This window comes from Martes martes, assembly GCF_963455335.1.
Source record: "Martes martes genome assembly, chromosome: 18".
In the NCBI taxonomy this organism is placed as follows: domain Eukaryota; kingdom Metazoa; phylum Chordata; class Mammalia; order Carnivora; family Mustelidae; genus Martes; species Martes martes.
The window spans coordinates 12,440,796-12,461,189 of NC_137906.1; the positions used below are offsets into that span (position 1 = coordinate 12,440,796).

The 20,394-nt window shown below is 58.6% G+C and overlaps 1 protein-coding gene across 2 annotated transcripts in view; it reads right to left on the minus strand.

Annotated features, from left to right (window-relative positions):
• Positions 1–20,394, minus strand: part of SDK1 (sidekick cell adhesion molecule 1) — an 865,094-nt gene that overhangs the window by 51,666 nt on the left and 793,034 nt on the right. For both annotated transcript variants that reach the window (XM_080830507.1, XM_080830508.1), the window contains exons 32-35: positions 18,465–18,535; positions 11,801–11,936; positions 10,476–10,535; positions 8,211–8,312 (exon numbers count right to left, since the gene is read on the minus strand). In XM_080830507.1, coding sequence (XP_080686633.1) covers positions 8,211–8,312; positions 10,476–10,535; positions 11,801–11,936; positions 18,465–18,535 — 369 coding nt within the window. The remainder of the gene's footprint in view (positions 1–8,210; positions 8,313–10,475; positions 10,536–11,800; positions 11,937–18,464; positions 18,536–20,394) is intronic.

Sequence of the window (20,394 nt, forward strand, 5' to 3'; positions counted from 1 at the left end):
CAGGCCGCGCCCCGGACCGGTTGGTCAGAGATGGAACAGGGGCGGCAGCTGCGAGAAACAGCCACTGAGAAGCTCACGTCCACCCAGCACCGAAACGCATTCCAGGTGCGCTCCAGAGACTCGGGAACGAGGGACCCACGACAATCTGGAGGACAAGCCGGGTACCTCCTGGGCTCTTGGACCAGAAGTAGAGTGAGAGGTTTGACCACAGGAAACTCCAAGACAGACAACAGAACAGGGAAACCGTGGGCCCTAAGGGGGGTCGGGTGTGATGTCCCTGATGCACACGGAGCTCTCACAAATCACCCCCAGGACATTAAGACCCCGCAAGACACGTCGCCGTGTACGGTCGGGGCATTTAACAGCACGGTAGGGACGACAGGCCAGTGGCCAGAACATTAGTAAGATACACTGTCACCTAACAAGTGAGGCAGGAGCCCAGTGTGGAAGCAGAGAGGCCACAAGACCCCCATCCTGGTTCCCAGGGCACAGTGTGTCAATGGGTTTCAGTTTCTCCAAGCAAGAAATACTCATGTCTTTTGAGCCAGGGAGTCTGCTTCTAGCATTTTCTCCCAAGGACAGAATCAGAGAGGTTATAAAGGATTTGCAACAGTGCTCACAGAGGCTTGATTTATGTCAGCAAACCCCTGCGCCCAGCGTCTGTGCCAGTCCCTCTCTCCCAGATGAGCAGCAGCAGTAACCCTGGGGGTGGTTTGCGAAGGTTCTCCACCATCTGGACCCAGCCCCGCATCTGGCGCCACCTGTCTCACCCGGGGAAGGCCTGGCCCTGACCCCCCATTCCATATACAGCAGTGAGACCCACTTGCCTGCTCTCCCAAACCGCTCCCGTGGGGATATTCTGGTGCCCCTGATGCTTCTAGCCCCAGACTAGTCTCCAGATGCAATCCCAGACCTGGCTTCACCCACCACTGCCAGAGCCCCGTGCAAGGAGCAAGATCGGGAGAAGCCTCTGGAGGCCAGGAGGGGACATCTTCCCTCTCCCCTCTCCACTGAAGCGCCCTGTGCTCCCTGTGGGGGTCATCCCCTGAACCAGTGGGGCAGAGAGAATGGGCGCATTTAGAGCATCTGGGGGCTTGGCAGGTACAGAGGAGCCTCCTGGCCTCTCTCCTGAGCAGAAGCGGCTACAGGCTGCACTCAGAGCCTCGGCAAACAGGCGGGCCCACATGGGTCACCTCATGCATGTTCACGGGAAGGTGCTGGAGGCGCTCATGGAGGAAAGCGGACACAGCAGCCAGACCGGCGAGCACAGGAGGCCTTCGGCGGCCGGCAGGCACCATGCTGTGGCCTCAGGACGGACGGGCTGCACGGGCCTGGCTGCCCTGACCCCATGGGGCTGGCAGTTGGGGGTAAAGTTCCAGTCAGGTTTTGCCTGGGCTTAATGCCTGTGGGAGCACAGGGATGGGGAGGTTGTGGCCAGCCTGGGAAAGCCAATGCTGGGCTTGTCACTGTTGAAGCAGTGGAAAAGGGGGAGCAAGGGGAGCCTCGAAGGTTTGGTTGAAAACCCCCACCGAGCCCCCTGTGAGCTGCTGCCGATGGCCCCGCTCAGAGCAACCACCACACCCAGACACCATCTGGGTTTCTCTTTCCATCGCTTGTCCCCCAGCAGCTGGAGGGCCTTGGAGTGCGCCCTGCTTGGGCACAGGGGTCATCCCATTTCGTAGAACAGAAAACAGAGGCTGGAGCAGTAAATGCCCCAGGACTGGTCTCAGCCCACTGCCCCATAACGCCCGTCCTCCTGCTCTCCTGCCCCACACAGGGCAAAGGGGCTCCTGACGGCCAGAGGGGCTGCTCCAAGTTTGGCAGGGTTCTGACTTTGCTTTCGGGGCCCTGGCAGAGAAACACCTATCTGAGGCCAGTGACAGCATGGTCAGGCCAGGAGGTAGCCCTGGGCCTGGTGGCCGGACCTCTCTTGGAGCTTCTTTTGGCCAGATGCAAAAGGGACTGACAGCTTCCCCGGCAGGACTGCTGTGAAGCCCGACCTTGTGAGCCCATCGTGCCGGGAAGCCTCCGTGGATTGCCTATTCCCCTGCATGGCGATCTCTGTGATGGCAGCTTTTCGGGGCAGAGAGTCAAAGGGTGAGACCGACCCTGTGTTTCCTGCCCTAGAGCAAGACTGCTGCCCCACGAGGCCCCTGTGCATGCACCTCTCCCCTCCATGGCAGCCTGCCTTTCCCCAGGCACCCATGGCTCTCCCAGCCGATCACACCTGGGCCATGCATCGACCCCGACTCTGCGGGCTCATCCTGGAGCCAGCCCGCAGTCTCTGGGCCCCCGGCCAGGCTCAAACATCAGGTGTGTCAGGGCCAGCAGCTCAGGCCCAGGCCGAGCACTTGGCCTCTTCGGTCACTTCCTGGGCCAAAACTGCTCCTGGCCACTATCACCCTGTCTGGCCGGAGCTTTCTCGGGGTTGACACTGGTTTTCCTCTCCTCTGCCATGACCATCTCAGCTCTGTGGATGGGCTCGTCTGAGTTGGGAGAGGGGGCGCATTCTGCCTTTAAACCTGGGCTGAGGCTCAGAGGGGAAGCAGGACTAGAGGTGGGCGGGGGTTGCTCACCCTGCCTCACCCCTGGAGTGAGGGTGGCACGACTGCTGTTCGTGCATCCCCGCGGGCCAGGTGCCAGGCCAAGGACCCGTCATTCTTCAGGCTCACCGAATCTTCACTGGGACCTACGACAGAGGTGCCTGGGCCTGTTGCTTCAGGAAATCGAAACCCAAATCACAGGGCCTCTACAACACCCCTGTCTCCCCAAATAAGACCACTCGGTACGAGCCCACCCGCTCCCGGGGCCTTGGCCTGCACAGTAGAGTCGGGGGGCTGCAGGGTCCTGACAGGGCAGCTGAGATGGCGTCGATGGGGCGAGGGGTCCCTGCTCTGTGAGAATGGGGGCTATTATCTCTCTTCCGTGGCAGCAGGGTGTGTGTGTGTGTGGGGGGGGTCTCTGCTTCCACAGCCCCCACCATCAGAGCGGGAAACAGGTGCTCTGCCTTCAGTGGTCCCCACAAAGCATTCGGGGTGCGATCAATTTTTGACCAAAACAGAACAAGGCTCAGAACAGAAAGCCCTGGGCTTGGTTTGGGGCCAGTCAGGTCTTCTGTGTTGTTTTGTCAGAAGCCCTTAGGTTTCTGGGGTCCCCAGATGCCTGTCCTTCTTGAATGGGCAGGTGTGACGGGGCAAACAGGAGCTGGGGGTGAAGCCTCTGTTCGGGCACTTCCTGTGTGTCCCTGGCCCTGGGGATCCCCACCCCCACATGGCGCTCCCTGCTTTCATTTGTCTCCGGTGTCCATGCTTCTGAGCAGGGCTGCCGGCTTCCCTCCTTCCTGTCTAATCTGGTCTTGTCCCTCCCTCCACTCCTTCCCCACAGCATTGCAGGCAAACCATGGAGTCCTAAGGACAGTGGGGTGGATAGGAGGGGCTCTCCGCTCTGTGGAGCACTGAGCACAGACAGACCACAGACGGCAAGTGCAGAAAGCTGTGTGTGCAGTGTGTTCCGGGAGAGAGGAGGGAACCCCAGCTCTGCATGGAGAGAGGGAGGAGATGGCTACTCCCCAGAGGCATGGCCCCAAAGTGGGCCTCCTAGGACAGGGAGCAAGAGCAGGGACTCTAGGTGACACAGTTGGAGTCTGTTCCAGGGGAGAACGGCTTGGGAGGCCTGGAAACACAGGCAGCGACTGATGTCCTTGTCCCAGGGCAGGAGGATAGCCTTCGCCGGAAAGTGGGGGCCCATCCTTGAGTAGCACATGTCTCGAAGGCCAGGATGTGGGCTCCTTTTTCTAGCCCTGTAGTACCCAGGTCCCTGAGGACACAGAGATGGGCTTGGAGATCTCAGTGGGGACAACTGGGACAGCAGTTATGTACCATGGCACACCACACACAGTCTCTCACCCCTCTCTGAAGCAGCTCTGGCCACTGGCACTCTGCCATCCATGCATGTGGACTGTGGCAGGGAGCACCCATTCCCCTGGGGATCCTTCCTCCCATCTGGCCCGGGGACCCAGGTAGAGATGACATCATCGCCTGGCTTTGGGGACCTCAGGCCGCTGGCCACTGCATCTGGTCTGCAGAAGGGTGTATCACTAAAGGCTGGCTCTTGGGACCGAGTGGGTTTCCTCTGCAGACATCACTGAAGGGAAGCTGCCTTCTTGCTGCCGCAGCAGGGCCACTGTAACAAGGAGCCTCCCCAAGATAGGAGCAAACTGACAGGACAGTGGAGCCAAGACGGGCCATCACACCAGCCTGTTAGGGTGTTGGATCCAGCCATGCCTGAAGCTGGACCTTCAACTTTTCTGTTACATGGGTTAATATATGATTCTTTCAGCCTAAGCCTGTTTGGGCTGGGCTTTTATTTCCGGCAAACTGGAGTCCATACTGATGTATTATTTTTACCCATTTGCGGTGCCTGGACTCAGAAATCAATCTCAATGAGAAATTTCCTAAAAATTACCTTGTCCCCATGAGGTGAAACAGACTTAAATCTTGTATGTTTGGGCTAGACCCAAAAACCCCCTACTCTAAACACCTTGCTCTGCAGATGAGGCCAGGGGAATTAAGTAACTCACCCAGAGTCTCAACCATTCATTCACAAATACTGACCCACCCTGTGTGGTCATGTTCTGCATATTCATCCTATAGGAAGGACAGACAAGTTAGGGACAGAGTCGGCATGAGGCTCCGAGTGTCCTTAGTTCTAGCTCACACTGCTCCCCTCTACACTGTGATTCCTCAAGGCTGGGGCCCAGAGGGTTCAAGTGACTTGCCCATGGTCACACAGCCAGTAATTGGCAGAGCCGCTTACAAATGGTGGACTTTACTCCAGAGCAGCCAGTGCACCCTGAGAAGTCTGCTTCCCTGTCTTCCATCCAAACACCAAAGACTCCCTGATTTCATCTGCCGGGGCCAGGACCCTGGTCATCCCTGACTCCTGTATTTCAAGGCCTAGAGTCCTGGTCAGTTCCTATCTGCATCCGACATGGGCAGGCAGGTCTCGCCCTTCTCCCCTGGGGTGCACAGCACACCATCTCCTGGTGTCCACCAGGCTGCTCTGCCTCTGTGCTCTGTGTCCTCGGCTGGTCTCTCTGGAAGGCTGTCACCCACATTATGGTGGAAGGAGTGAGCATACAATTTCCTTCTGTATCCTGCACCCTCCCTCCCTGCACCCATCCCAGGTTGTGTGGGAGGGAGCAGAACTGCAGGGACATGAACATGGGGTTCTTCCTGTGTGGTGCTTACAAGAACCTCCTTGCACAGAGCCTGGACCTTAGCACTTAGCAGCCTCTCTGGTCCCTGCCGCTGCCACCTGCCTGCCTCCCCAGAGTGCGCTCCTGCACCCTGGCCAGCTGACCCCCTTCCCTGCCCAGGTGCTGTAGGAGGTATCGATGGCACATATGTGTGCCTTGTGAGGAAGGGTACTGGGGTCACAGCAGTCACAGGGCAGATACCACTGTCACGTGTCTCCTTGCTTCAGGAGGAGACATCTCTGATTAGCCCCATCCCCCCACTTACTCCCACCTGCTCTGAGACATGAAGCCCACCCACTTTATCTCAGCCCATCTGGGTGCTTCCCAGTGCACAGGATTCCCACAGCTGCTCTCCTGCCTCGTCCTCATGGGGACCTCTATTTGCAAGGTAGCAAAGGCATTCAGGTCCCCTTTGGTCCTCAGTTCAGGATGGGGAGCATTGTGAGAGGAGTGGTCCTTGTCCCATGGGGAAGGAAGACAGGACTGTCCCATCTGATAATGAAGGCAGAGGTGTCCACACTGCACCCGAGAGTCAGGGCACAAAAGAGGAAAGCTGGACCTGTGCCGGGGCGGGGGGTGGGGGGGGTTCAGAGAGAGCTTTCTGGAGAAGCAGCCCCTGGATTCAGGTCCTGGGTGGGGGTCGGGGGAAGAGGCAGGGCAAGGAGGCTGAGCGGTGCTCTGTGCACGGAGCCCACAACCACTCAGGAGGCTTGAAGGGGACTTCTCAGCACCTCTGGCGAGTGCCCTCAGCAGCACAGCTGGCTCATCAGAGCGTGCACGTGGGGTCAGACAGCCCTGGAGCCCGGGCTCACCAGGTAGGGCTCCCCGTTTTCCATCTGGGGGCTATGGAGTCCAGGAGGCTGACACACGAGATGTGGGGAGACAGCACGGGGAGCAGGTGGGTGCTGGGAGGACGGGTGCCGGGAGGACAGGTGCCCTAGGGAAGGGCTGGAGTGGGGGCCCCTCCAGGAGAGTGGAAGAAGGTGAGAGGCCCCAGGGAGCAGGAGGAGCCCCCCACCCCACCACCTCTGTGGCTCCCCCTGCCTGCCTGCCATGGCGTTAGCTCAGCACTGCTGGATAATACCATAGAGGCTGTCCTCACAGCACCCGGATGGTGGGGACCAGCCAGGTGTCCCCCTGCGGACAGGAAGAGACGAAATCTGAGTGTGCACATGGCGAAACATTCCCCAGGCATGAGACAAGGTGCTGCCGCGTCGGGTGAAAGCACCCCGCTCGTGGGCGCAGGTGTTATGAGACATTCCACACAGATTCCTAGATGGGAAACTCCAGGCCACTGGCTGGCCGGGAAGCGGGACAGGGGAGGAGGGACAGCTGGATGGCAGGGGCTTCTCTCCGAGAAGCGGGGCTCTGTCCCCGCGGGGGTGACGGCTGCGCCACAGCCGTGCATAGGGTGTGCACTCCAGGCCACACCCTCTGCTTCAGGGTCGGGGGGACGGCTGACTTCACGCTGCTTGCCGTTTGCCCTGATGCTTGCTAACCCACCAGTGTGGAGCAGAGCACGGAGGAGATCACGGGGCAGAGCACGGAGCGGAGCATAGAGGAGAGCGTGGAGCATGGCATGGAGCACGGCACGGGGCATGGCTCAGAGCACGGAGGAGAGCACAGAGCAGAGGATGGAGTGGAGCGTGGCATGGAGCACGGAGCTGGACTTCAGGCCCTCGGCGACCTGGCCGGTGCACACGGCCCCCCATGCCTGCCTGCCTCCCTCCCTGCTCTAGTCTTTTTCTCTGAGCGTCCGCCTGGGCCCCTATGACTCAGGCTCTGCCTCCAGTGCCCCGGGCCCCCGATGCAGGCCGCCAACAGGCTGTCGGGCGCTGCGGTTCCAGCTGGCTGGCAGACCCCTGTGCTGACCAGTGTGGGCCCAGGTGCCAGAGAGGGTTGGAGTGCCCACCTTCTAGATGGCACTGGTCACGTCCTGTCCCCTCCCTGCCTGTGCTCCTGCCTGGCTTCAGCCTGGGGAGGGAGGCTCCTCTGAGGGGAGGCACATCTGCCCAGAACACTGGCTGCCCAGCCCCCATCTCGCCACGCCATTTAACCCCTGGGGACAGACGTACAGAGCCACCAGCACAGCCCACGCTCCAGGCATCACATTTCACTTGGCCTCACTTGGTGCAAATGTTGCTTGACCGTTCTAGAAAAGTCCTGCTCAGTTAGTCCCCCAGTGCTGTCGTTCGGTTTCTAACAGTAACCTCTCCAAATGTCGAAAGGTCACCCGACAGGTTTCTGTGGGCTGGCCCAGCGGCCCAACCGCTGTCTCCTGCAAGCCCGGGGCTCTGACCTCAGAGGGAATTCCTGGGGCTCCCGGCCTGAAGCACGGCGCTCTCACCGCCCCAGCTGACCTGAGCAGGAGTCCCGGCAGAGGAGGGGAGAGAGTGCAGTGCCCTTGGGTCAGACGGGAGCCCAGTCTGCTCTCAACACGACATGACGTCTCTGAAGCCTCCACACAAGGGACGGCCCTGGAAACAAACTCAGGGGCCGCGTCTTATCTAACAGGGGTACAAACTATGATCCACGTGATTTTCCCAGACAGGAGACCGGGCGGTTACCGGGGGGTCAGGCCGATGTGTGCCAAGCCGACACTGGGGCCCCACCAGGAACTGTGGGACACTGAGCACAAACGTTCCGGCAGAGGCCAAGGTCCTTACGCACCCAGATTCCCATGAAGGCAGCAGCCTCCCCGAGGAGCACATGCTGGGAAGCACAAAGAGGGCTCTGGAGGTAAAATCAATCCCTGAGTCTGAAAGCAAGACTGCACGGGTCTCTCCGGCTGCCAGGGCAGCCCAGCCCTTGGCAGATCCGTCTTTCCCAGGAGAGAACCTGGAACCTCCCGGAGGCGCAGGTGGCAGCACCAGGCTCCTCAACGTGGGCATGAAGCCGGCCCCTGAGGACACCATGCCAGGCCTCCCGGAGGGCAGTGGTGCCCCGAGCTTACCAGCCTCGCCGACAAACACCTCCACGGGCGCGCTGGCTGGGCTCTCGCCGATGATGTTGTAGGCCGTCAGGATGACCTCGTAGCGCCGGTACCTCTTCAGACCTACAGGTGGAAGGAGACGGGTCAGCTGGCCCGGGACCACCTCTCTGCCTTGGAGCAACACCACAGGGCCACGGGGCAGAGCGGGGGCGTCCCCTGAGGGTCTGTGGAGCGGCCTCCTTCTCCTTCCCTGGCCCAGATGAGTAGCCACTGTGCTCGGCCGCAGGCCTCCTACCGGAGGGAAGGGTGGAGGCGGCAGGATGTGATGTAGGCCAGCCTGTGGCCCACAATCTCTCCTTAAGAACGGACAAGGAATGGGACGCCTGGGTGGCTCAGTTGGTTAAGCAGCTGCCTTCGGCTCAGGTCATGATCCCAGCATCCTGGGATCGAGTCCCACATCGGGCTCCTTGCTCGGCAGGGAGCCTGCTTCTCCCTCTGCCTCTGCCTGCCACTCTGTCTACTTGTGCTCACTCTCGCTCCTCTCTCTCTCTCTGACAAATTAAAAAAAAAAAAAAAAAAAAAAAAAGAACGGACAAGGAAGACCCTGGTGTTTAAGGAGGAAATGCACTGGCAACATAAAGCCCTCCGAGTTTTTAACCACCACGTCCCGGGAAGACAAGGGCAAGTGAAATCACATATATAGGGTTCCACAGGCCGAGCCGAGCGACAGGGCGGAAGTAGCTGACCTGTGAACCATAACACTCTGGAGGGTTCTCCTGCTAGTTAATACCGCTTCATCGTTGCTGGGTTTTCCTGAGGCCCTATGTGTGGGTCTGACCCCTGGATGAATGGTGACTTAGCTCAGGCTTCAGATCTCCCCTGCTGAGGTCCGCAGAGGTTCAGTGAATCAGAACACCAGGTTCTTGCCCTGCTGGCTTCAGGGACATGCGGGGAACCACCCTTTCCTGCTCTCAGCCTGGCTGCAGTTGTGCTGTCTTCTGTGGCTCATGCACCTGCCTGGCCTGTTTACCCTACCCCCATGCCTGGGGACCATGCGTCTCCTCAGCATCAATGGAGACAAGCCAGGGTGGACATGGGCATGGTCACAGTCGGGGCCCCTCTCCTTCATAACCCGGACCCAGATTGCAAAGCCTGGAGGTCCAGCCCGGGAAGCCTCATCTCTGGGACCCGAGCTGCACAAAACTCCCTAAGCTGCTCCTCTGCTGGGTGTCATGGGAGACGAGGCGCTGGGTGGAGGGGTGGCGGCTGGGTGGGGATGCGGGGCAGACCACAGACCGTAGAGCCGTGTTTAGGGGAGCAGAGTGGAGGAGAAAATGGCACGTCTGAGTCTCCCTGCCCCGACTCCCACCCCGGCCACGAGGGCAGGGCCAGCTGCCCAGGTGCTGCCTGCAGTGCGGTGGGGTGGTGCTCACATACTTTAGGGCCTCGGGAAGGGCCAGCCCCTCCTCCTCCCCTCTCGTTTATCCACATGCCAGTCCAGGGAAGCTCCCGGACAAAGGGGGAGTCACACTGTGGGGCCCCTTCGCCCTGCCTCGGGACCATGGAACCCTGTGAGGGCCAGGAGCGTGAGAGCAAGCACGGTGGCAGCCAGAGGGAAGGGGTGATGAACGGGCAGCCGAAGCCGGTGAGTGCACGCAGTGGGGTGCTACTCAGTGTTGAAGACATGGTCTGTCCCAACTGTGCCCAGCAGGGATGAAGCTGGAAGGGGAAGAAGCCAGACAACAGGGCAAGCACTGCTGCAGTCCGGAGGACTCCGACACAGAGACAGAAAGGACAGGGTGGGCACTGGGGGCCAGGCGGGGGAGGGGTGGGTGTTTCATGGTCATGGAGGCTCAGCCCGGGGAGAGGGATGGGCCCCGGAGGCGGGCAGTGATGGCCGCACAGCAGTGTGAACGTGCTTAATGCTCCCGAACTGCATGTTCAGAAACGGTTACAATGGTACATTTTGCGTATATTTTACTGCAATTAAATAGAGTAAAAGGAAAATGTCAAAGGGAAGCAGACAGGAGCTCTGGCTCCCTCTGACTCCCCCAAACTCAAAGACCAGCTGTCAAACGCCTTCCCAGTTTCTGCTTCTGGAAGTGTCCTTTCCCGTCTCCCCGATGGTTTTGGTGTGTTGAGAAGCAGCGCTGGGGAGGGGGATTCCAGAAACTAGAGCCATCAATCCAGGCTGCTTCTCACTTGGTCCACTGAGAGGCCAATTGGCACTGGCCCCGGCCTGCCCCGCGGTCACAGTGCCTCCTGCTGAAGGCAGCGTGCACTTACGTGTTAATTCATACGTCGTTAACGTGGAGCTGCTGTTCACGGTCTTGAAGCTGCTTTGGGCTATTAGGGGTAAGCAAAGCAGAAAGGCAGTTAGCAGGCAGGGAACAGTTACTGCAAACGACGTCCGCAGACACGGTGGGCAGGCTGGCGCTGCGCTCGGAAGCCGCTGCCCGTCCACACTGCCGCCTCCACACTCCCCATTAGCAATCTGGGGGTCCTCGCCCGGCTTTCTGAGATAGCCAGGGCCCCTGGCCCACAGCAGGGATCAGACAAGTCTCCGGCACAACAGTGCAAACACGACTCGAGGAGCCATGAACTGGGTTTCTCCCAGGGTGGCAACTTTTCCAGACACCCTGCGGCAGGCACAGTTGTCAGCCTGCCTGTGCTCAGGTGAGAGCCCTCCTCAGATGGGGACGAGCAAGCCACAGACTGCGAGCACCTGCGCAGGTAAATGGACCCAACCGCATCCTGGGTGAGGAGGCATGGGAGGCAAATGAGCCACTGGTTCCAGTCAGCACACTCCTGGGATCGGCCGGGCCCAGCCGCTGCCCGTCTGCTGCCCCGTGACCCCAGCAGGCCCAAGGCATAGCCTGCACTGTGGTGGGAGGTGGACAGAGCAGGGATGCTGTCCCGGAGTCGCAAATTCTGATGTGACATAAGGATGTCACACAGCAAGAAGAATCTTCTGTGACACTGTTTGGGGGATGCCCTCTGACCCCCTTCTGAGACAGGAAGATGCCCCTTCCAGAAGTTCTAGAAGCTGCCTCAATGGCTGTTGGATCCAAGCCAGGGGGAGCAGGTGGGTTGGCTCAGGGTGAGAGGGCTGTGCACACCATGAGGCTGGGGGGCCCCCCGAATGGACCTCACCAGAGCAGTAGGCTATGACTGGCCTCTGTCCAGTCTCCCCCAGATGGGGTAGTGACATGGTGTCCTGGGAGGGCCTGGCTCCTTTCCTCCCTCCCTGACATACCCCACCAGCCTCATGCGGGCAGGTGCTCCTGGCTGGCCCACCAGAAGGCCCCATCCAGGAGCCCCTTGGCTCTTCCCACCTCCTAAGCACTTACCTTTGCCAGGCCCTTGTGAGTCGTACCTGTCCTTGTGTCCTGGGTGAAATCTCTTTTCCCTGACAACCTATCTTAAACGGCTTCTCCCCGGGGAAGCCTCCCCTGATCTCCACACTGGGAGTAAGCCCCCAAAGCCCAGGGGCTCTCCCCTGGCCGTCCAGGGCATTTCCCACCATGCCTTGCATAGAGCTAACATGCACAAGGGTCCCTCTCCTGGGTGTATGGTGCGGCACCTGTGCCGGGATGGGGTAGGTGTCTCACCTGCAAGCTCAGCCCGTAAAGCCGAAGGGGTTTTGAGCGTCTTGGACACGGTGGCTGAGGATGCCTCGGATTCCAGCTCCCGGTAGTAGATCCGGTAACCCTGAAGAAGGCCGTTCAGGCTCTCATCCCTTGGAGGCTGCAAATACAGCATGGTCAGCCTGCTGGCAGGGCCTAGCAGCCTCTGCTTCAAGCTGAATCAGCCAGCTGTGCTGGAGAAGTCACTAAGTTCAACAGGTTGTCCTTGGTTGTCTATGCACAAAAAGGCAGGCGCTACATTCATGAAGAAGGGCACAGGGAACCCCCCAGGTAGAGGGTCGGGCTCTGAGAGCCCGGGTTTCCTGGTGCCGGGACGTGGGCACTGAGCATCTTATCCCATGTGCAGTCCATACTTGTAGGAGCCCCAGGCTAAGGCAGGGGACTCCAGGCCAGGTCACAGGTGGGCGGAGAAGCTGCCCGTTGCCTGGTGAAGCCAGACCTCTGAGGAGCTATGCATGTGGGCTGGTTCTGCATCACCCATCAGCTGGCCCCATCCTGTCCCTGACGGCCACCCAGGCTCGTGGCAGATTCACAGGGGGGTCCAGTGACTGCTCCACATGCCAGGACACCCCCACTCTTGCCCTGACTCAGACCTAAGCCAGAACGCCCACAGTTCCTCCCATGACAGCTGGTGTATGAAGGGCTTGGGGTAGGGTAGGTGCTCACTCAATGTTTGGACACCCTATGGACTGTGAATGGTGGGAGACGGGCCCTGAGGCTCAGAACTTAACCCACACTGGGTTGCGCACCGATGCGCACCAAGGTGTCCAGCCCACATTCTCCCCCCTCGCATCAGTTCCTGTTGATTAATGAATCTGGGGAGAGCTGCGGTAGCCAGAGAGCTGGTCTGGAGGGCCAGGGGCTCTGGGTCCCGTGTGTCCTCTGGAACACTCAGCAAATAAGGACGAGAACCGTCCAACCGCCCAAGACAGATGGGCAAAGGGCACGCCCAGGACCCCTGGCTACAGCAGAGTCATGAAGCTTGTCCAGGGATAGGGATGGACGTCGAATTCCCTGTGACACCCACACGGCTGCTGTGTATGGGTGTCACCAGCACCTTCGTAAACGCTGTCCTGGTCCCACAGTAGAGGCTACAGCTTTGTTGTAGGAAAACCCCTTTGTGGTGGGTTGAGCTGTGCCCTCCATGAAGATACGCAGGTGTCCTATCCCCGGTATGGGTGGCGGCCACCTTACACGGACACAGGGTTTTCAGACCTTGCAGTTATGAGGAGGTCACACTGTAGTGGGGAGGGCTCTCATCCAATGACTGGTTGCTTTTTCAGAGGATAGTTTGGTTTTACTTATCAAGGTTTTCAATGCACTTGCCTTTAGAAATCGACCCACCATAAATGTGTGCATATAGAGTCCCGAGTCCTGCAAATACAAGCTAAACCTCCCAACCCCCCCGCCAAACCCCCAAACAAAGTATCTACGGGTCTTTTCAATGACACCCAAAGACAACAGGACTACCTTCAAGCCCGAAGGTCACGAACAGCACAGCTGCTTGCAATTGTAACGGCAAACTTTGGACGGATGAACACGAGCAAGGTATCATAATCACTAATTCACACGGGGAGCCTGTGTTCCACATTATCAGTTGATGAACATGAAGACAGAGCATATTTGGAGAAACAATTTAGGGTCTAGCCAACATTTGACAAATACCGAGGCAATGAGAAGATCCAAAGGTCCTTGGGAGAGTCCCTTGGGCACAGCCCTGGGAGAACTTCATGGGAGCCGGAAGCAGAGATGGCGATGCGCTGCAATACCGTGACTTAGGAGAAGAGTATCTATTTCGTCATTCAGATGAGCCAAATACGTTCCTTATACACATGAGTTTGTCCAGAGTGACAAAGCCGTCACTTGTCATGTGAATGAGAATATGGACTGGTCACCAGGAGAACCAACCCTGCGATCAGAGGGTTGGGACTTTGGGTCCCATCCCTGACTTCTGGGGACAGGAGAGGGGCTGGAGTTTCAATCAATGGCCAATGGTCGGTGCTTTGATCAGTCAAGCCTGTGCAATGAAGCATCCAGGACAACCCAAGAGGACTGGATTTGGAGAGCTCCCGACTCCATGAACACGCAGAGATCCGGGGTGGAGGGCATGGAAGCTCTGCGCCCCTCCCCCAGACCCTGTCTGGTGCACATCTGCCATCTGGAAGAGGCAACAGGCAGCAAACACCCCACACATGGCGTGTGTGTCCACGCACATCTGAGGGCTGGAGGATGGAGGGGAAGGGCCGAGGCCATAGATCCTGGGCTCACGGACACTTCTGGTGAAGGAGGAGAGGGTGCTTTTGAGGCTCAAGAAGAAGAGGCCACGCCTGCGTCTGACAGGCACAGCTGCTACCCGTGACACAGTGCGACACACCGCAATGCTGCCCTCTGGGCTCGGGGAGGGGCACAGGTGGCCACGTAGCCTGGGGGCGGCCTCATGAAGGTTGCAGTAAGTCCTGGGCACAGGAAGGGTAGGCTCCATGGCGACTCTGGGACCTGCCAACATGGGATTTGGAATTGGGTTTAACCACACCTTCTATTTCTAGAGTTCGGAGAAAACACATCTGTCATTCGTGAAAGACTCTGGGCCCCCTGGGAGGTATCAGTAGGGCAGCTCCGTGTGACACATGGAGAGTTCTAGAAGCCATGGGCCATGTTCAGGCTCTGGATTTGAGTCCTGGCTCCTTGCAGTGTGGGCTTGGGCTGGTGGCTCACCCACCCAGGCTCAGCCCTGTGCTCATAGCGGGTGGAAATCTGGCCCGATGGGGTCTAGTGCCTTCTGTGACTCTGGACAGAAGGTTCCCTTTCAGTCACAGACCTGCTCTACAGCCCTCGGTCCTGACCACACTGCGCCCGCCGTTTCTGCCTCCACACTGACTGGTTGTAAGTCCAGGGCTATATCTTTTCATTGCTGTTTCCCTGCAGCACCCATGAGAAGCTTTGGTCATGGCGGGCACTCACTTAGGGCTTGTGGTTGTGAGCTAGATTTTCTGACATCCAAGATCACCCCATCTTGGGTTGGTTTCATCCTGGACTGGCCCTCTGTCTGGGAGACGCTGTAGCACAGGAAGCCTTAGAAAACCTGGTTCCAACGTGCCTTCCCTCGACGCCTGGTGCTGAGTCCCAGGGGCTGTACACCCCTCAGTCTTTGCCCAGCTGTGGGTGATGCCCAGATGCCCATCTCTGCCATTTACCTGGGAGCATGGGGGGGGGAGCGTTCACCTTGCAAAACACAGTCAGAAGCCCCCTCCCAGCTCCCCCTCCACTGTCTTCCCAGTAACACGTCCTAGGGCTCTGCCCAGTGAACAGAAGCTCTGTAAGTCCTGGAGTCTGGCTTGTCCCCCTCTGGGTGCTCAGACCTTACACAGGATCTGGTCCTCTGCAGGGGATGGAGCCCATGTGAGAGAAGGAACAAACCCCAAACGTGTCCTGAAGAGCCCCGCAGTCCTCTCCCCTCTGTCTGGGTGGCGGTCATGCTCCTCTGCGGAAGGCACCTGTCACAGCCCTGAGTCCACGCTCTGCTGGGGCCAATGTGCATGATGTGATCTATTGCTAAGAAGTTTTTTTTTGTTGTTTTTTGTTTTTTGTTTTGCTAAAAAATGGCCTGAAAATCCACTTAGGGACGTCTCTAGCTACCCCAGGGGGGACCTCCACTTGAGTGACAGACCGTATGAGCCACTGGAAGTTTCTGAGCAGCCAGTTTCAATGTTGTGAGCAACTCAGAAAGGCCGGTGTCCATTATGAGTGGCACTTGGTGTGAACACAGTGCCGCCACTGTCTAGAACACACGCTCAAATCCTCAGATTTCAAATTGCACTGGACCCCATGAAAGGCAAGGATTGATTATCCTACCAGGAAAAATCAAACCTGACAAGTTTCTACAGAGGAGACGTTTAAGTGGGTCAGCAGCCTTGAAATTACAGGCAGTGTTCGCATTTTTAAACAAATTACTGGAAAAAAAGGGGTTTACAGGTGAAACATTTCATTTGGAATGCAAATCTATATTTAAACATAGTCTCTTTGTTCTGTTCGTGCTGATTTAGTAAATTACTCATAATTTTAATTATACTTCAACTGCCTGGCAGTTGACAAGCATTTATTTCTACAATACATCATATTGACCACCTCCTGCTCTGGGCTCCTTGCAATTAGTTTGTTCTGCTGGGCTCTGAACGGGGACAGCTGATGGACACGCATGCCAAGTTCCTTTGGTACAGCTCTCCGCCATTCACAGAGCTGTCCAACCACAACCATGGGGCTCGGAGCCCCCCGCGGGCGTGGGGGCGGGGACGGCGGGGGATGACAGCCACCGTGTGGAGGTGATGGTCCCTCCCAAGCCTCCAAGCTGCTTTTATAGGAAGGGAGCTTACCTAGTTACCGGCCAGCCAATGGCCACATGTACAAAGAAAATGCTATATTTCTGGTAAAATAGCACAGTAGAGACAACCAACCTTTGGGTCGATTAAGTTAGTAGAGGGTGGAAAACAGAAGCTCTTGGGACCTTGAATTCCCATTGTGAACATCTCCCACCTCCCACCAAAGGCCCTAATGGAAGTCAGGGGTGTGAGACCTAACGGGCCTTGCCTCAGAGACCCTGGAGGTCACCTTCGACCTCCCATTTTTACAGAGAAAGAACGGGAGCCAGAGAGGCCTGCTGGGGTCATGTCATCCACTGGCAAACTGGGGTCCACGGACGTAGAGCCAGTGGGGCCCTGAGACAAGTTCAGGGGATGAGGCCACCCAGAGGCAGTGGGGGAGCCAGCCCCCGTCCTTTCCCCACGCTCTGGTGAGGTTGCAGAAGGCAGAATGCCAGGCAGTGAGTATCCACGTTCACTGGAAGACATCTGGAACTGTCTCCTGATCACCTGTAAAGGTTCCCTCACTTCTGAGACGTGTCACTCGGCAGTGGAGTGAAGGAGGGGCCCACAGCCACTCCATCAGTACCTGGAGAGTCTGCGTGTGGCTTGGAGCCCGGGCTGTGTACGTCTGGCTCTTGTCCCTTCCGGAGCAGCCGTGAAAAGTCTGTTCGTGTGACCCGCGTGGAGTTTCCACCTGTGCTCCTCGCTCGGGGTCAAACTGCCCGCGAGTGGACTAACAGCCACCGCAGCCACCGAGCTGCCCCACCAGGGGAGACAGCAGGAACCTTGAGCAGTTAGGAGCCACCCCGAGAATTCCACGAGCCCCCTTATGGCCGACACATGCATCCCAGCCCTGTCTCCTGCCCTGACTTCCCGCCCAGCAACCTGCTCCGTTAGCAGCCCCAGGAGGCCGGGAGGGCTCCTGACTTCTCTCCCCCTTGCTCCTTGCTGGGCACCAGTTCTAGCCTGGAGGGGTCTCTGGCATGATCTGTCCCGGCCTACAAGACCCCTAGAGGCAGTCCCTGTAGGACAGGCCCCCCGAGGGCCTCCTCGAGGTTTCCCGATACAAACATGGGTGGTTTACCCACCCATGCCCTCTGGTCCAGCCCCTTCCAAGGGAGTCCCTTCCAGTCCTCCCCTCTTGCCAGCCTCTGCCCCTGGCTGGGCACAGCCTCTGCCTCTCTAAGGCCACATCCAAGCCACAGTTTGCTCTAAGTTTCAACATTACCTGGGCCCCTACATCTCCTGACCTCGAACTATCTTCGCCCGCCCGCCTGGTCGGGATGTGATGTCGGCACTCTCCTGGACAATCTCATCGACAGAAGCTGCTCGGCTGCACGGACCCCTCCGCGGACCACCAGCCCAGTGTAGCCACAGTGGACACAGACCAGCGCACCTGCTCTCCGCTCCGACCCCACCGCCCCGGCTCTAGGCACTGCCCTCCTCCAAAAGGCTGCCCCATTCTGGGCTCAGGAACTTCCCTGGCTGCCCAGAGCTCCCACGACGTTCTCATTGCAGCCCTTGGCCCTGCCCTCTGCTGTGCTGGTTCTGTCCGGCCCGGGTCCAGCCTGGCTGCTGAACCCTACCCCCTGGCCTGGTTGAGCCCTCTCCACAGACCTGTGAGCACCCTCGCTCGGCTTGCCCAGGGCCGGGGCAGCCCTCCTTGCAGTTCTCCATGCACATTGCTTATTTTTTGTCTTCCATGCACATTGCTGTTGACAAAAGTATCCAAATTGGAAATGAGGCCAAGAGAGAGCAGAGTGTCCTTTTGACATCATGTTACTGTTCACAGCCCCCCAACGTTACTCGATTGCCTAGGATAAGGTGCCTTGACGGGACTGTTCACTGAGGATTAACACCGGGCATGTAGGGAGGATGCACGTAACCCTGTGGGTATTTCGTCTGTTAGCGGATGATTCCTGTAGAAAAGATCACTCCCTGGCCTATGGTTTCACTGCCTGGTCTGATGCCACCTAGTTCTGTGTGTATCACGGAGGCCTGCTGGGCCATCCTTCCCCAAATGCCTGGGACATTCAGCCCAGATGCCCCGTACCAGCCCTGCCGTCCTGCTGGCCCTCCCAGGAAACCGTGCTCAGGCTCCTTCCTACAGCGCGGCTCAGGGGGTCCGTGGTGCTCCCCCCTGCAGTGCTCACGCCAACCATGTGGAGTCCCGTGACCTGCCACCGACCCTCAGACATGGGGCCCAGTGGCGGGCAGGTTCCAGCCTTGGATGCAGGTTCAGGAAACACCCTGCCCTTCCCGGGCCTTACCCGCCACTGGATCAGGACAGAGGAGGTGGTGTGCGGTGTCACCGAGATGAAACTTGGAGGCTCTCCCGGAACTGGAATCCAAGAAAGGAGAAAGCGAGGATTAGCTGGTTCTGCTTGTACTTGGCCGCTGTTCCGGAGCCAGCTCCCTCCTGGTTCTGGCGAGGAGGCAGGGCCAGGGACCGGCTGGTGGGGCGGGGGCGGGTGTGGGTGGCTGGGGAAGCCCGCAAGCCAGCATCCCTGCCTCCGCCTCCTTCCCTTCCCTGTGGATGTCCTCTGCTTGTGGAGCCCGCTCCTGCCTAGATCAAAGGGACTGGATCCTGGTGGACGTGACAAGATAATGTCCTGCTTTTGTCCCTCCCGCCCCCCGCCCCCCAGCAGACCCACATAGGACATACAAAGTCTCTTGGCTATTTTGGGAACCCTGCCTGGGGAGCCTTCCTGCTGTCCCCCATCTTCTCAGGGGCTCTCCCTGGAGGAGAGGGATCATTTATTGGAAGTAATTAAATCAGAGAGGCTCTGAATGGGACAAAGGGCCAAGCCAGGCCTGAGTGCTCTTAGTTTCAGACACTAAGGGAGGGAGGCTGAGTTCTGGGGTGGAGGGACGGCCGCTGTTTTCGGGGCAGCGGCGGTGACAGCTTGGCTCTGCTCTCTGGAGGGATACGGTCAGCATGGCTCTGCCCGTGGCCGTGGCTGTGCCCTCCATGCTGGAAACTACAGTCCTGCCCCATTCGAATGTCCTGCGCCCTTCCTCAGACACGCCTTCCCTACCTCTGCTCCCACTGAACCTGTGCGGTCCTGGCTGGCATGCTAGGTTGGCTTTTTCATGGCTGCTCACTGTAAGGTCCTGAGACCGTGTATCAGGTGCTCACCGAGAGTCACTGAGTGGAATGACTGAGGCTGTTGTCCCCACCCCGCACCCACCTGACCATCCGAGACCCGGCCTCTTGGTCACCGGCTGAGTCTCCTCCACACCTGCTGGGGCACCCAGCACCTGGGACATGCCGGCATCAGCCTCACCTACAGCCCCCCTGCCTTCTGGGGAGCCCCCTACCCTGTGCTCTCTGGCCTCCTGCTGGCCTGAGGTCTACGCTGGACCCTTACCCAGCTTTCCGGGATTTTACACTGGATTGAGGGGGGTCTCACACCTCAGCCACCACAACAAGGAAATGTTTATCAGTGAGCCATCCACACACCCAGCCCAGGGCTCCCCTAGCCCCGGAGTCTGTCCGTCCCAGCAGATCTGTTGTTCGGGAGACAATACAGCCCAAACGCAATACAGTCAACGCAAGAGGACTGCAGATCTCGGACGAGGAAGAGGACAGGGTTGGTGTGGCCAAAGACAGGATTTCAGTAACAAAGGATGCAGACGGGCCTTTGGGAACCTGGAGAGGTCCTCAAATCCTTTTTTTCCCACAAGAGGCCAGTTTAGCAGGAGCCCGAGCCGTGTAAGGGCAAAGGGAGTCTGTGATATCTTCCTCACTGGCCCGCGATTTCCTCAAAGACTCGCCAACAAAATCAGCTTGCTTCATTTCCCTCTTTCTTTTAAGCATCAGTGCTTCTCCCAAATAGAACCCCAGCTGTGTTAAATGTAAGACGAGAAGATGAGCCACAAAGACAACCACAGGGTTTCTTGCAGGGCCTGTCCCAGCGACAGCGGGAACCCTGGGTGTGCACGATCTCCGCGTGAGGCCCAGAAGCTGGAAGGGTCCCCCTGAACCCCTCCTGCTGGTCCCCAGCTCGCCCGAGGCCTCATGTTAGTGAAGGCAGGCTCCCGGCTTAGAAAGGAGAAACATGGCAACATGGGGTGTGAGTCCCAGGGCCGTTGGGGGAGCTGAAGGCTCAGGCCTGCAGCCTGAGATCCAAACCCCAGCATCCTCGAGGCAAGAGCGACCCTCCCGCCCTAGAAGTCGGCCTGCCAGCGGGCCGGGCA